This window comes from Pongo abelii, chromosome 1, assembly GCF_028885655.2.
Source record: "Pongo abelii isolate AG06213 chromosome 1, NHGRI_mPonAbe1-v2.0_pri, whole genome shotgun sequence".
Taxonomy (NCBI): Eukaryota; Metazoa; Chordata; class Mammalia; order Primates; family Hominidae; genus Pongo; species Pongo abelii.
This window is the reverse complement of record NC_071985.2, coordinates 67,027,645-67,044,015: the sequence shown is the minus strand read 5'-3', so window position 1 is coordinate 67,044,015 and position 16,371 is coordinate 67,027,645. Positions and strand designations below refer to the sequence as shown.

General features: G+C 42.3%; 1 protein-coding gene across 14 annotated transcripts in view; it reads left to right on the top strand.

Moving 5' to 3' along the window:
* Window positions 1-16,371, top strand: part of NPL (N-acetylneuraminate pyruvate lyase) — a 41,306-nt gene that overhangs the window by 11,066 nt on the left and 13,869 nt on the right. For 7 of the 14 annotated variants that reach the window (XM_054551196.2, XM_009240228.4, XM_024246329.3 and 4 more), the window contains 5 exons: window positions 3,010-3,083; window positions 5,456-5,543; window positions 11,403-11,460; window positions 14,054-14,129; window positions 15,997-16,089. In XM_054551196.2, the coding sequence (XP_054407171.1) occupies window positions 3,010-3,083; window positions 5,456-5,543; window positions 11,403-11,460; window positions 14,054-14,129; window positions 15,997-16,089 (389 nt within the window). 14 annotated transcript variants of the gene reach the window in all.

The following is a 16,371-nucleotide window of genomic DNA, read 5'->3' as shown; positions in this document are numbered from 1 at the left end:
CCAGCTGTATGGAAATGTAGTCCTGGCTTTTTTTTTTTTTTTTTCTTTTTTTTTTGAGACCGAGTCTTGCTCTGTCACCCAGGCTGGAGTACAGTGGTGCCATCTTGGCTCACTGCAACCTCCACCTCCCGGGTTCAAGCAATCCTGCCTCAGCATCCCTATTACAGGCTGAGATTACAAGTGCCCACCAATACGCCTGGCTCATTTTTGCGTTTTTAGTAGAGACGGGATTTCACCATGTTGGCCAGCCTGGTCTCAAACTCTTGACCTCAAGTGACCCACCCACCTCAGCCTCCCAAAGTGCTGAGATTACAGGCATGAGCCACCATGCCCAGCAGCCCTGACATTGTTAGATTTTTCTGGCTTTTCAAATACTCATTTTTTTAAAGAAAAAATACAATATCATCAAAGTCAAACACATTTAGAGTTAGCCCCTTTTCAACCTAGATCTCTCTAAAGAGGTCTGGTAGTTCCAAAAGGACTTAAGTCCAAGAACATTTTCTGGATGATGACCACTGCCCCCAAAATTCTGCCATTAGTGTCATTCTTCTAGGTTAGGGGCATTTTATAAGAAGCAGCAACCTACTTTCTCCTTTCTTGAAGGGACAGATAATGCAAAACCCATTAGACCTCTAACCCTGAGTGAAATTGTCAGCTGAATAGCCTGCCTCCCAGCAAGGCCTGAGGGAGAGAGGTGAGTGTAGGTGGAAGCACTATCCACTGAGGCCATCAAAACTGTGAAGTTCATGGAGAAAAAAGGAGCTTCCAGTTTCACATACTGGCCTAGACCTGCCTAAGGGTGCAGCCAACTCCCTAAAAAGAGGATGATACTAGAATAGGACCAAGCAAACTATCTCTCAAGAATGTTGGAGGGGTTGGGCTCGGTGGCTCACACTTGTAATCCCAACACTTTGGGAGGCTGAGGCAGGAGGATCGCTTGACCCCAGGAGTTCGAGACCAGTCTGGGCAACATAGTGAGGTCTCATCTCTACCCAAAATTTTCAAGTTAGCTGCACCTGTGGTCCCAGCTACTTGGGAGGCTGAGGCAAGAGAATCACTTGAGCCCAGGAGGTCAAGGCTTGCAGTGAGCCATGATCACACCACTGCACTCCAGCCTGGGCAACAGAGTGAGACCTTGTCTCCCAAAAAAAAAAAAAAAAAAAATGTTAGAGGGAAGGAGGATCATAGGGTTTTGTCCTATTTATCCAACGTCTTCTTTCCAGCCTCCCTAAGCTGTCATTTATCAGTCCTCTTCTGAGCCCCCATACAATTAATTTTTGCCTCAGTCATAACCTTCATTATATTTTGCTATTTTAATCACGTATACTGTCTTCTTTAATTAATGTAATAGTGAAATTTCAAAATATTATGCAAGCGTGTTGCTAACCTGCTTGTAAAGGCAGAGCTTGTGGTGATTTCGTCATTGTAAGTTCCCACATCACCAGTCCTTTGCCCAGCCTTTGCTGAACACCTGAGCTGTTCCAGGTGCAGACTGAGGTCAGGAGGGAGCAGTGTTAGGATATGGAGGCATGTGCCATAATGAGGGAGTTCGCTCCCCTTATAGGCTTTATAATTGCATTAACACACCTTTTCCCAAGTGGCAGGCTCAGGCCTGCTATCTTTTCTCTGAGCTTATTATAGGTATGATTGCCTGTGCATTCTTTGCATTTAATAGCTTTCCTTTTAAACTCAGAGTCAGCTGTTCTCTATCTTTCCTCATTTTGTTCTTATTCCTTTTGACATATACAATTTGATGTCTTTGTTTCCTAGATGCATCAGATTTTTTTTTTGTTTTATTTTTGTTGTTTAAGGAATTACAGTAGGTAAAGGTGAAAAGAATGTTAATAAGGCCAAACTTCAATTAGGATTCTCTGGCCCTACGGACAAAAGTGCAGTGGCAGCCAGCTAGCACTCTGTGTTCTTGGCAGGGTAACCATGGGCACAGTGTAACCATTTAACCCAGGCTTGCTGCACCATTTTCCTTTGAATTTCACTCTTCATTGCCCATCATTCCCCTCCTGCATTTTGATTGAGGACAGGTTGCCTAATACAACTTGTGAGGAGTCAGTTTCTAGATTTTGAAATCAATATGATTTGAAGAGACCTTAACCTTAAGCATCAGATCCTTACAAGGTTAGTGTGCCTCAAATTGCCAAGTGCATGCAGATCACACGGCGATCTTGTTAAAATTCGGATTCTAACTGGGCCGGACTGTGTGAGGCTTGGGATTCCACGTGTCTAATAAAGTACCCCAGATGCTGATGCTGCTGTTCCGCCTTTGAGAGGCAAAGTGATGACAAAGTTCCTAACTGCTAACCTTGTTCAATATAAAACCAGCAAATACAGATGGGTTTAAGACTCCATGTTTGTCCCAAATATTAAGTGTTAAAATTCTTATAATATTAAGATTGACTTTTCCTATCCTGTGAGCCTAAGAAATGAATGTTTCCATCCTCTGTAGTGACTTCCTAATAACTGATCATGGTTAATGGCCTCCAGCGATGAAAATAGACCTAAGTACCCTAAGAGTAGGGTGGGAAAACACAAGAAGGGACAGGCCAGGCATGATGGCTCATACTTGTAATCCCAGTACTTGGGATCAAATGGCAAATGTTAAGTTCTCATTTAACCATGTCTGCAACCATTACTCTTCCCCCAAAAGGGCAAAAGATGTGTGGCCATATGGACTTTAAAGAGAGAGCATTGGGCAAAAGTTAGTTCGGTAACTACTTTTTAAATACTGCTTGTCATGAGGTGTAAATATAAAGCCTCTATTGATAACTAACAGTGTTTTGCTCATAGAAATGAGGCATACATGGCTGAGTGAAGAAATCACCAGATTCAGGGGGGAAAAAAACCCAGGCATTATTTACAGCAGGCTAAGAATTTCACAAATTGAGTGGATTTTTAATAACTATTAGCAAGAGGGAGCAGTTTATATACCTGAGGATTTGTTGAATAATAATCTGAAAAAGACTAAATATGCCTTTTTTTCCACATGTCTTCTAGAGAAATCAACTTTTCAGTAATTGGTCAGTATGTGGATTATCTTGTGAAAGAACAGGGAGTGAAGAACATTTTTGGTAAGTCAACTTTGGGGATGTCTCTGCATGTCTCCAGCTCAGTCTTTAGAAGGTATATCTCACCTGGTTACCAGCCAAGAGGTCACACAGTCATGGTGTCACAGGTTATGATGGAGCCTGGCTAAGCTAACTAAAATTTGTGAATTTGTAGGCCCACCAATGTTAGACCTACAAAGCACCTCAAGAGATTACCTCATTTGATAGTGTGCCAACACTTAAGGTATTATTTTTTATCCCCATTTGGAGATGAAAATATATGACTCAGATATACTCTAGGTTGCCCCAGGCCATTCAGCCAAGAAGTGGTAGAGTAACAACTAAACCCTCTTAGGTAACAACTAAACCCTCTTCTCTCTTTTGTTTATTTATTTATTGAGATGGAGTCTTGCTCTGTCTCCCCCTGGGCTGGAATGCAGTGACACCATCTCGGCTCACTGCAACCTCCACCTCCCGTGTTCAAGGGATCCTCCTGCCTCAGCCTCCTGGGTAGCCGGACTATAGGCGCACACCACCACACCCAGCTAATTTTTGTATTTTTAGTAGAGACAGGGTTTTGCCATATTGGACAGGCTGGTCTCGAACTCCTGACCTCAGGTGATCCGCCTGCCCCAGCCTCCTGAAATGCTGGGATTACAGGCGTGAGCCACCGCGCCCAGCCTCTTCTCTCTCTTAAGAATGGGCTTTATTCTGTCTTCCCCTGGCCTTTCAAATTGTGAATGGAAGAAAGACTCTAAGTGTAGCACACAAAGAAATCACAGGACTAGTAGTTATCCCCTTTTATTTCATAGAAGTGAAAGTTTAAAAAAATTAGATCTTGAACATTTTAAGCCTGACAGCTATGCTTACCTGCGATTGAGCTGTCCCTTGCTTAGTGTTCTGGGCTCTCGGACCCTTGGATGCATTTTTATTCTGAGAACACTACACCTTGGCCCTGACCTACTGCTCTACCAACAGGAGCCCCTCCAGAGCCAGAGGTACCTGGTAATAATAATCAGAGCAGATTAAAACTTGTGTGAAAAAGTGTCCTGGCCACAGGTCAAAACTGAGATCTGATTACAAAACCACTCAATGTCCCTCTACAGCGCTAAACCATAGTGGAGAAGGCAGATTCTTACTCCACAAAAGGCAGCAGATCTCCCCTGGGTATGAGGAAAAAGCAGGAATATCCCTATGACCAGAGCACGCTTGAAGTCAAGACGTCAAAGGAGTGGTTAAAAATACTTTCCGACTCCCCTGCCCTGCCTCCCCAACCTCCCCTCTTCCAACCCAGTGCTGAGTGCTTAGAGATTCAGAGTGCCACCATATGCATGAGACCTCAGTAATGTATCCTACTGCCATAGGCATCTTTCTGTGATCCATTAAGAAATGATTGTAGTAGGCCAGGTGTGGTGGCTCATACCAGTAATCCCAGCACTTTGGGAGCCTGAGGCGGGCAGATCACCTGAGGTCAGGAGTTCAAGACTAGCCTGCCCAGCACGGCAAAACCCCATCCCTACTAAAAATACAAAAACTTAGCTGGGCATGGTGGCAGGTCCCTGTAATCCCAGTTACTCAGGAGGCTGAGGCAGGAGAATCACTTGAACCTGGGAGGCAGAGGTTGCAGTGAGCCAAGATGGCGCCACTGCACTCCAGCCTGGGCGACAAGAGCAAAACTCTGTCTCAAAAAAATAAAATAAAAAAGAAATGATTGTAGTAGAAGGAAAAGAGGAAAGAGGATGAGTTTTGGAATCACACAACTCTGGATTCAAACTTAAATTATTTACTGTTTCAGACTTTATCTTTTCATCTGTAAATGAGAAAAATAATTTCTACTTTGCTGGGTTGTTGTGAGAGTAAGTGGATATGTAAGAGCACTTGGTATAAGAAATATTAATATCCTTTGTGCTTATTTATGAAATATTTATCTAAAAAACGAGTTGTCGTAGAGCACTACCATCATGTCAAATTGTAAATGGAGATAGTTTGAGATCTGTAGTATACAAAAGCACCCGCATGAGTAACTCCCACTTATTTGACATCCTGGTACTAGATAGTGTTGATTTCCCTGCCATTCAAGCCCAGATATAAAACTGGGTAGTGTGTTTGGAGATTGACGTAAAATGTGGGCAGTCATCCCTGTCTTTATTTAAAATATTTGCTGACTGTCCGTAATATCAAGGTCAGATTTATAATTACAAGTCACAATTAACCTTCCCACTGCCTTTGACAAGGTGAAAGGAAAAAAGATGGAGTCTGAAGTGAAAATGGAAACATGGCATTTTCGCCTCCTGACCATCCTCAGTGCAGCAGTTTCTGACCCTGCACTTTCATACTCGGGGTTGGAGGAGCAGAGGTGCTCCTTGGTCCCGCTGATTTACTCTTTGTTTGAACAGTGAATGGCACAACGGGAGAAGGCCTGTCCCTGAGCATCTCAGAGCGTCGCCAGGTCGCAGAGGAGTGGGTGACAAAAGGGAAGGACAAGTGAGTGGCTGCATGAGGATAAAAATGCCCTTTGGCAACAGCCGTATTCAGTGAGCCTCTTCCCCAGAGAATACGCCCTCCCTGCTTTCTGGTCAGAGCCGGGGCTTGAGGTCAGCTGGTGGGAAGATGAGCAGAGCCCCCGGGATCCTGGCTGCTTGGAGAAGAGCCCCCTCCCTTTCTGTGCAGAAGGGCAGCCAAACTGCTAGACACACCTGCCACCCAGAGGTTCCGTTGGGAAACTGCTTCTTACCTGTCTACAAGGCCAATCCCCTCACAGTTACCCGTCCTTGGGCTGAAAGGTAAGAGGGGAGGGTGGTGACGGACTCTGCTGGTCACTTGGCTCTTCCACTGAGCAACTCACACTCCTTCCCTTCTTGGGATGAGCGCCTGATGCTTGTATTGGCCCACTTCTCCTTACAGGTCTCTGTGCATCCAACTCAACGTGCTCTTTTATGGTGCTTCCTCTTGCGCTGTTGGAGGACTTTCTGTAGCCCATAAACTTCCATGCAGTGATATATTTTTGTAACACCCAATTCATGCCATGGTTGAACAAACAGGATAGTATCAGTTCCATAAGCACTTCCAGTTTAACTAAGTTTTTTTTTTTGTTTTTGTTTTTGTTTCTCTTGAGACGGAGTCTTGCTCTGTCACCCAGGCTGGAGTACAGTGCAATCTCAGCTCGCTGCAACCTCCGCCTCCAGGGTTCAAGCAATTCTCCTGCCTCAGCCTCCTGAGTAGCTGGGACTACAGGCGCATGCCACCACACCTGGCTAATTTTTTGTATTTTTAGTAGAGACAGGGTTTCACTGTGTTAGTCAGGATGGTCTTGATCTCCTGATTTCGTGATCCACCTGTCTTGGCCTCCCAAAGTGTTGGGATTACAGGTGTAAGCCACCACACTCGGCCAACTAAGTTTTATTGATTTGTCGGTTACATTGTTATATGTTATGTACTGTGATAGGCACCAGCCGTATAAAGTAAGGGCTCTGCCTTCAGGTTGCTGACCATCCAGTAGGGGTGTTAGATCATGAAAACTCTAACACCCCAACCCTTCTGATGAATGTATAAACAAAAAGGGAGTAATTGATGTTGTCTTAGGTGGAGGTAAAAGATTGGAGGTAAGTTCCAAGTGAGCAGAGGTTGTCAGTGTGAAGCCCATAATGACCTTGGGAATCCTTAATGGCTTCAGGGCAGCTCCAGTACTCTGAAATTATGTGCCAAATTTGAGTGCATATCCACAGAAGCACTTTCTGGTGAGTCATCAGCTTTCAGTTAATTTTGTGAGATCTAGGGTCCAAAAAGATGAAGGACCATGGGCAGAGTGCGAAAACAGGAGGGCTAAGGGCACACATTAAGAACAGTACTGGCTGGGCACGGTGGCTCACGCCTATAATCCCAGCACTTTGGGAGGCCAAGACAGGCGGATCACAAGGTCAGGAGATCGAGACCATCCTGGCTAACAGGATGAAACCCCATCTCCACTAAAAATACAAAAAAAAAAAAAAAAATTAGCCGGGCGTGGTGGCAAGCGCCTGTAGTCCCAGCTACTCAGGAGGCTGAGGCAGGAGAATGGCGTGAACCCGGGAGTGAGACTCCATCTCAAAAAAAAAAAGAACAGTACCAAAAATGAGGGACAGGGAAGTAGGCAGAGACAGAAAGCCCTCAGAGGGTAGGAGGCTAGTTGGGAGTGAGTCCTGTCACTGCAGCCAGGGAAAAGAATGATTTCAGAGACTGTCAGTGTAGCAGGGGCCATAGAGCCCGACTGCCTGAGTTAGAGGCCCAGCTCTGCTTATTAGCTCTGGGAACTCAGGCACATCACCTAACTTCTGTGTGCTTCATCCCTAAAATAGAAGTAATAATCGTATCTCACTTATGAGGTTGTAGTGAGGATTAGAACAGTGCCTGGCAGGCACAGTTCACATAACGCATTCACACTAATGTAAGAATTCATTGTAACTATTTAGATGCAGTAGATGCTATGTTCATTATAACATTTGTTATAATAACTATTAGATGCCATGAAAGTCAGCACACAAAAGACTGAGAAGACCACTAGGTTTGACACAGCATAGGAAGTCACTGATGACCTCTGAAAGAGCAGGGCCAGTCAGGTTATTGTAGAGAAGTCAGACTGCAGTTGAGTTACAGAATGCAGCAGACATCTGCAAGTGGGAGCGGTGAGTGCAGCTGATCCTCACAAAAAGTTTTCTGGCAAAGGGAAGGAGAGATGGAGTCATACATTAGGAAGGAAGGAATAGGCAAGATTGAAAGAAGGATAGTTTTGTTAAGTGGAAAAATGTTGAGCGTGTTTCTATGCTGAAAGGACACTGCCATGGAAGAAGAGATTAAAGATACAGAAAAAACTGGTAAACCTTGGCTGGGTGCAGTGGCTCATGCCTGTAATCCCAGCACTTTGGGAGACCAAGGCAGGCAGATTGCTTAAGCCCAGGAAATCAGGACCAGCCTGGGCAACATACGGAGACCCTGTCTCTACAAAAAATAAAAATAATAATTAGTCGGGCATAGTGGTATGCCCCTGTGGTCCCAGCAACTTGGGAGGCTGAGGCAGTAGGATCACTTGAGCCCGGGGTGACAGAGGTTGCAGTGAGCCAAAATCACACTACTGTAGTCCAGCCTGGGTGACAGAGCAAAACCCTGTCTTAAAAAAAAAAAAAAAGTGGTGAATTGATACCTTTGATGGAAGGTCTTGGATAGGGGAATTTGGCTAGGGGTTTGACATACAGATGCTCCTCCACTGATGACAGCATTACATCCTGATGGATTGATCAGAAATTCATTCAACTTACAATTTACATTGGGTTTTAAAGACATAACCCTGTCATAAGTCAGGGAGTGTAATGATGCTTTCACCCCATTGTAAGGTCAAACCATCGTAAGTTGGGGACCATCCGCACAACCCAAAGTAGACAGAGTAGCTTTAGAAGACAGCTGAAGGCCTGGCACAGTGGCTCACACCTGTAATCCCAGCACTTTGGGAGGCCAAGGTAGGCAGATCACCTGAGGTCAGAAGTTTGAGACCAACCTGGCCAACCTGACAAAACCCCGTCTCTACTAAAAATACAAAAAAATAGCCGGGCGTGGTGGCAGGTACCTGTAATCCCAGCTACTCAGGAGGCTGAGGCAGGAGAATCGCTTGTACCCTGGAGGTGGAGGTTGCAGTGAGCTGAGATTGCACCACTGCACTCTAGCCTGGGCGACAGAGTGAGACTCCATCTTAAAAAAAAAAAAAAAAGCTGAGAAGCTAGGAGGAAAGCAAATGGTGATATAGCCCCAAACACAGGTGGAGAGAAGGAAGGATAAGGGAGTCTGTGTGTGAATGCTTCTTCATCTTTGGTCTCTGGGACTCTAGGACATCTGCCCAGAACAAGGAGTTGGGTAGAATTTAGAGCTTGACAGGAATAGTCAAGATTTGAAGTAGCCACTCCAGAGAAATGAGTCATGACAGCCAGAAGGCTCGTTGGAGCCTCCTCCTGGGTTGGGAGATTACTAGGAAATGTGTATTTTAAATTTCCAACAGTGGTAGCTGTGCCTAGCAGCCCAGGAGAAAGAGGAAGAGCGAATGGATGATTGGCTTCACCTAAGCCAAGAGAAAGGGATAGTGAAGGGAGGGGTCGTGCAATAAAACTGCTGGTGAGAGTTCAACAGGTCAGTCAGCCCTCCTTTCTCCATTCAGAAGTCTTCTATTATCCTTTAAAAATACAAACCTGATCATGTCACTTCTCAGCTAGGTCCTGTTTTACCTAAGACATAGCTAGCCAAGAACCCCTGGAGGACTCTGTGATTGGGCCTAAACAGGAATGTGGTGTCTCTGTCTCATGAGGGCATGTGTTATTCAAGGTCCTTCAGAAGACTCACTGGGATGACTGCATTCACAGCTGAACATTATTAATCCCACTTTGAGAAGACCAGTCTCGCTGTGGCCTCTCTCTCCCCAGATGGGAACATGGAGTACACCCAAAAATGAACATCGGGGTATCAGAGCAAATATCCCCTTTTGGCCAAATTCTGAGGAGATTTGCAAAATAGGAAATTGCTTTTTATAGTGAATTCACTTCTCACAGGACTAGTTCCTGGTTTTACTCTTTGAGGAAACTCTTTATTTTTCTCTCCAACCAAAAATATCTCAGTATCATACCTATCTTCATTTATGTGATACCACCAAATAGAGCATCTAAAACAATGCTTAACCAAAATAAGTACTCATGTATTGATTAATCAATTATTGCGTTTCAAGTTCTGCTTGGTTGAACCTTAAATTCTATTCCCTAGACATTTTTTAAAATCCCTAATGATTCTTTATCTTTACTGTTTTCTGTATTTTTGCAGCATTGAGCGGCTCTATTCTTTTTTCTCTTTTTTGTTCTCCCAAACTTGTTTTTTTTTCTTTAAGTCTCTATTCTTAAGGCTTAACAGTAATAACTGCTAATATTTATTAAGCGTTTACTATGCCATGTACCATGCTGTGTTTTACCTGCATGAACTCACGTAATCCTTACAATAGCCCTGGGAGACAGGTAATGTTATTATCTGAATTATTCCAGGAAATTGAGGTGTAAAGGTGTTAAGTGCCTTTCTGAGGAGTTCACAGCTGGTTCATAACAGTCAGGATTCAAGCTTAAGACTCTAACTCTGGGATATAAGTTCTTAACAGCTATGTTGCACCACCTCTCAATTAGATTTCTTCCCTAGTGCTTGATTCACCCATTGGCATCTTGATTTTTTTTAATTTACATTTGATCTAAGTCAACAAATATTAGCCAGTGCCAGATATATGCAAAGCACTTTTATATAAATATATGCAATATCATTTACTTACAAAAATCATATGTAATATCTGACACATAAATTGATTCTAAACATGATTAAACTAGGTCATTTCTTTCCATTAGAATTTATTATGTATTTTATTTTTATTTTTAATTATTTTTTGAGACATGGTCTTGCTCTGTTGCCCAGCCTGGGGTGCAGTGGTGTGATCTTGGCTCACTGCAGCTTCCACCTCCTGGGTTCAAGCGATTCTCCCACCTCAGCCCCCAAGTAGCTGGGACTACAGGCACACACCACCACACTTGGCTAATTTTTTGTATTTTGGGTAGAAACGGGGTTTTGCCATGTTGCCCAGGCTGGTCTTGAACTCCTGAGCTCACGCAATCTGCCCACCTCAGCCTCCCAAACTGCTGGGATTATAGATATGAGCCACTGCACCTAACCTATAATTGATTTTTAAATTTTGTGTCTTTTATCACAACTTAGAAGTGTTTTATGTAAGCATGTATATAAGACGAATTTCTATAGACTCCAATTTAAGATAATGGGCTTGGACTAAATTATCTTTGTGATCCTCTGCCTCTGACTTAATGAGAGATGAATCCCATTTCTGTACACGTTTAACGATTTTCAGCATATATTTCTGCTGTTGGTAATATGAAACCTCCATGATACTGTATAAACATATCACCTTCCCACTGGCTCTAAATGAAGTCATTGCAGAAATGGCTGTATTCCTACAGAAAGGAAGAAATGAATACCATTTTAACCTTGCCTTTAAATACCTCCTTTGGGGGCTGAATATTCTCTGCTGTGAAATCAGAATCATCCTAGGCACAGTCAAATCACAACCAACCTCTCAGTAACATGACAAGACTTTGATATCAATGACCTAGGTTAAAAAGATCACCATAAGCCCCTTTAGGTAGATTAAATATATTGCTATAGAACTTAATAAGTGAGATTAATAAGGCATCAGTTAACTGCTAAAACCAGCACAAATCAGGATAGTGCAGCCCTTCTGCATGCCTCTAAACTCTAAGCGATGCAGCAGTGTTTTTTCTTTTGCAGGCTGGATCAGGTGATAATTCACGTAGGAGCACTGAGCTTGAAGGAGTCACAGGAACTGGTATGTATGCAGCTCCATCTGGGAGAGACCACTCAAGGGGCCTCCATTTTTATGCTACAGTTAAAATCAGTACTGTATTTGCTACGTAGTGGATGGTGTGCCTGAAAAAATAAGGTGTGGGATCTCAGGGGCTCACTGCCTAGAAGCAGGCATTGAGCCATACAGAAAAGGTTGTAGCTCCAGGTGATGGTAACTGTAGGACAGGAGATGGAAGCACCTTCCTCCAAGGAGAGTAAGGATGGATGCAGCTGTAGCTGAGTTTGCAGGTAAGGAGCAGAACTGAGCCAATTTCAGTTTTCTCTGGGAAGTAGAAGGCAGTGCCATCTGCAGGGCACAGAGGGACAAAGGATAGAGTAAAGGCTTGAAGAATGGCAAATGTGAATTCTGCATTGGAGAAAGGAGGAGGGAGCTAAAACACAAAAGGATTGCTTGGTGGTGCTGAAGACCAACTTAAGTTGTAAGTTATAAATTTGTCATACCACCCTTCAGCACAGTTGTGGAATTTTTTTTTCTGGGTACACTCTTTAGCCAGAATATAGGAACAAGAACAGAGACAATTGGATTGCTCCCACTTTCGAGATTAGCAGGTTAAGTGGAGCAGAGGCAAGAGAGGAAGGGGTTAAAGTTCCTGGCAGAAAAGCCGGTGGTGTGGTGATTCTGAGGCCTGGGTGAATTGGTTAAGAAAAGAAGGCACACACTTTGGGAGGCCGAGGCAGGCAGATCACGAGATCAGGAGTTTGAGACCAGCCTGACCTCGTGATCAACGTTTTAGTAGAAACGTTGTCTCTACTAAAAATACAAAAATTAGCCAGGCATGGTGGTGGGTGCCTGTAATCCCAGCTACTCAGGAGGCTGAGGCAGGAGAATTGCTTGAACCCAGGAGGCGGAGGTTGCAGTGAGCCGAGATCGTTGCACTGTCTGGGCAACAGAGCGAGATTCCATCTCAAAAAAAAAAAAAAAAAAAGAAAAGAAAAGCACAAAGATGTTTAAAATTGTTTATCAGAAGGCCCTGTACCTGGACTGCTGTAAATTAACCAAGTTTCCAGAACTTAGATATTCTACCTCTAAAGATTACAATGACTTTTTCTGGCCCAGCTTCTTCTTAATGGGTTTTGTTTGATTGTTTTGGCTATTTAGATTTAGAAATGGGATGTATAATATATTTGCAAAAAATTGCAACTTAGTGCTTTAGGCAAGATGCAAAGGAGTAGCTATCATTAGCCATAATAAGTGTGGAATCAGAATTTAGAGACTTGATTTATTCCTCTTACATTTGATTTGCTTCTCTTACAAAAGATTTTTCAACTAAGGCAGTGTGGTGTAGGGTATATTTTTCTTTTTTTTCTCTTTTCAATTGCTGCCTTTCCAATGTATAATACAAATTTTAAAATATTGTCATGTAATGACATGAATGACGGTATCATCCATTGGACTGAACATCTGAATAGTATGGAAATAATCTTGGAATGAATAATCCTCTGGAATAGGGATAATCTCCTGGTATAGGGATAGTCTTGCCAAAGAGACAATAACATTGGCATCTGCTTAGCCATAACTTTTTATTGGATGGTGCTTGAATGGACACTGCCATCAACTCTCTTAGGTGTTTCCTCTTTCCTTGCTTTCAGCTAAGGTTAATCTTCTACTCTTTTTCTAAACAGAGTAGTAAGCAAATGATTTAAATATGTCACATTCTGATCCTGTGTTAATAAAATTATTCCCAGTGCCTTAATTGGGCTATATCCCAGTCTTCTCCTTTTAACTATTCTAGTTTACATCGGCAGAAAGATAATCACATCTATTAGATATAGGTATTACAAGTCAAAGTCTCAGAAGGAAGGCCCTTTTCCCTTTTTAGATAGTGGGGCACGTTCTGAAACAACAAGTATCTACTGGTTCCTTGCTATGTGCCCAGCACCATGATTGACCTGGACTCAAGGGTAAGCAAGATCTGAGCCCTGCCCTGAGGGACTTAAACTCTAGTTGGAGGACAGTCACCATACACAACTGCTTTAGAACCTGGTAGGTGTAGGTACTGTATTTGAAATAGATACATAGTGTTATAAGGGTCCAGCAAGAGGAAATATTACTTTTTTCTGGAGGAATTTGAGAAGATATCAGAAACATGGTGCAGAGTATCTTCTGTGATGTATATAATCTTTTCCTTTTCAGCATGTCTCAACTGCATTCCCAATCTAATATAAATTTTACAATATGACTGTCATGTCATTGGACAGAAAAGACAGTATCATCATCAATGGGCTGAACAGAACAGAAATTACATGAGCAGATATCTCAATTAATGGTTATAACTTATCAAAATGAACCATTTATGTCTCCTTAGCAAGGTTTTTTGTACTGACAAAATATGAAGTATAAGATTAAGTGCACAGCTCACCTTCATCGGGGAGCTCTACTTTGCGACCTGGAATTTTCCTGGCAATGACATTCATTAAATTTGGTTAATTTTCCCACTTTCCAGTGGTACATCAGTTAGCAAATTTGAAGAGCTTGTTACTGATCTTAGTATCTAAGCTATAGGTGACTATAGTAAATCACTTGCTCCAATATGGTCTTCTTTCTTCCTTTAAAGGCCCAACATGCAGCAGAAATAGGAGCTGATGGCATCGCTGTCATTGCACCATTCTTCCTCAAGCCATGGACCAAAGGTAAGTAGATAGGTCTGAATGCATGGCACCTCACATGGTCTACTTCTTCTTGCCTCCATTCAAAATGGTTATATTTAATTTGTGAAAGTAAAGCACTATAGATTGGAGGCTTGAAGTTGCAATGGTACAGTGGTTCTCTGAAATATTTGCTCTCCCTGGATCCATAAAAGAGACTGCATTAAAGTACTTCAATTTTTTGCCAAGTAATTGATCTGATTGGGTCATCTGCTGAGCCTGGTTGATCTGTAGATGCCTGTTTGGGTCAAGTGTCTGCTCCTGGACCAGTGAGTTGCATAGGGTGTCAGTCACATGGCAAAGCATAGGACCATTTTTCTTAAAAGAGAAGAATATAAATGATGGGCATTTTGAGACTACACATCCTATTCAAGGTTGAGTAAATGATGAATTTTAAGAGGTTTCACAGAAATATTCATTGCCTTCCAGAATACAAAAGTATTGCTTTCTCTTTCTCTACTGTCTTCTCTGCGGAAACTATTTATTGTGTCTAAGTATACCAAGTCTTTTTAATCCTTTTTGATTAGCAAAAAAAGAAGTATAAATTTTAGAAGGATAAAAACAGACATTATTTGCCTACATGATTAAATAAATCCGTAATTAAATGCATAATAGGTCTAAATCATCATGAAATATCACCTATTATTGATACATAGAAAATAGTTCATTTAGGTAAGCAATTTAATATTTATAAATTGCGAGTTTAAAATGAACATTTTTAAAGTTTTAAAAATTTTTTAAATTATTTTTTAGAGATGAGGTCTTGCTCTGTTGCCCAGGCTGGAGTACAGTGGCATGATCATAGCTCACTGCAGCCTCAAACTCCTGGGCTCAAGCAACCCTCCTCCATTGGCCTCCCAAGTAGCTGGGACTTACAGGCGCATGCCACCATGCCAAGCTAATTTTTAAAAAAATTTTGTAGGGACAAGATGTTGGTATGTTGCCCAGGATGATCTTGAATTCTTGGCCTTGATCCTCCTGCCTCAGCCTCCCAAAGTACTGGGATTACAGGCATGAGCCACTGTGTCCAGCCCAACATTTAAAAATTTTTTCACATGGCTTTACAAATTTTTACGTGAATATGTTTCCTAAAAGGAAAAATAATGAATATATGCATAATAATTTGTCAGAAATATTATCATAGACTTGAATACACATCGTAACAGTATTAAGATGAGTACATAAAATTCTCCTATTACCCAGTGGCATCCAAAGCAGGAGGAGTGCTGCTGGACCTATCATCTGTAGTAGTGTTGCAGGCGAAGCTCACATGAGATGATGCAGGAAACCCCACTTCCTCAGCAAACCAGAGTGTGCTCTCTTTTGATGTATCTGGATTTCTCCCCAAAGGGAAAAGTACCAAATTTTGGTGGAATTCTTGCAAAATGTGCCACTACTGCTATAATTTCCCTCTTGAAGCAGATATTGTTTATCTTTTTGTTACAGGATTTTCTCAATTAAAATCTTATTATTATCCTATAGTAGTCTCTGTTGTTTACTGTTCACACTTAGCCTTTTTGGGGTAAGATGACAAGAGTCTCACATGATGGACTTATGTTTTTCATGATCATCTCTTAATATATGGGAAGGTTTTCATCAATTTTTTAATAGAGTTTAGTATGGTAGGAGAATAATCGTCTTATTTTGGGCTTTCTACAGAAAAGAAAATAAAACTTGAAGGAAGTGAGTTGCAAAAACATTGCAGTAGCAGTAGCAGGGATAGTAAAAGTGGTTGAGAATTTGAGGCTTCTGAGAAACATGGTTGTTTTTCATCAGATGATTCTCTTTTTTACCAGGGAAAGCCACTGTTTTACACCTGTTCACACCATGACTGTTCCTACTGTTCTTTCAGATATCCTGATTAATTTCCTAAAGGAAGTGGCTGCTGCCGCCCCTGCCCTGCCATTTTATTACTATCACATTCCTGCCTTGACAGGGGTAAAGAGTAAGTACTGCTTCTGTTGATATTTCTTTCCTTCCAACTCTCACATCTTACCCTGTTATGCTAAGAAACTCCACTCCATCCCACCCTACCCCATGCTGCAAAAGCACACCACCACTGACTGGGCAGTTCCAGTTGTTTCTAAATGTCACTCTAAAGTCCCAACCCTTATCAATCATTCACACTGCCGTATAATGGAAGTTGTTAGGTATGAAAGGAAATTTGATCTCTGGGCACTTGTAGCACATACCTTTCATCTCTATTACACACACATCCCTTCTTCTT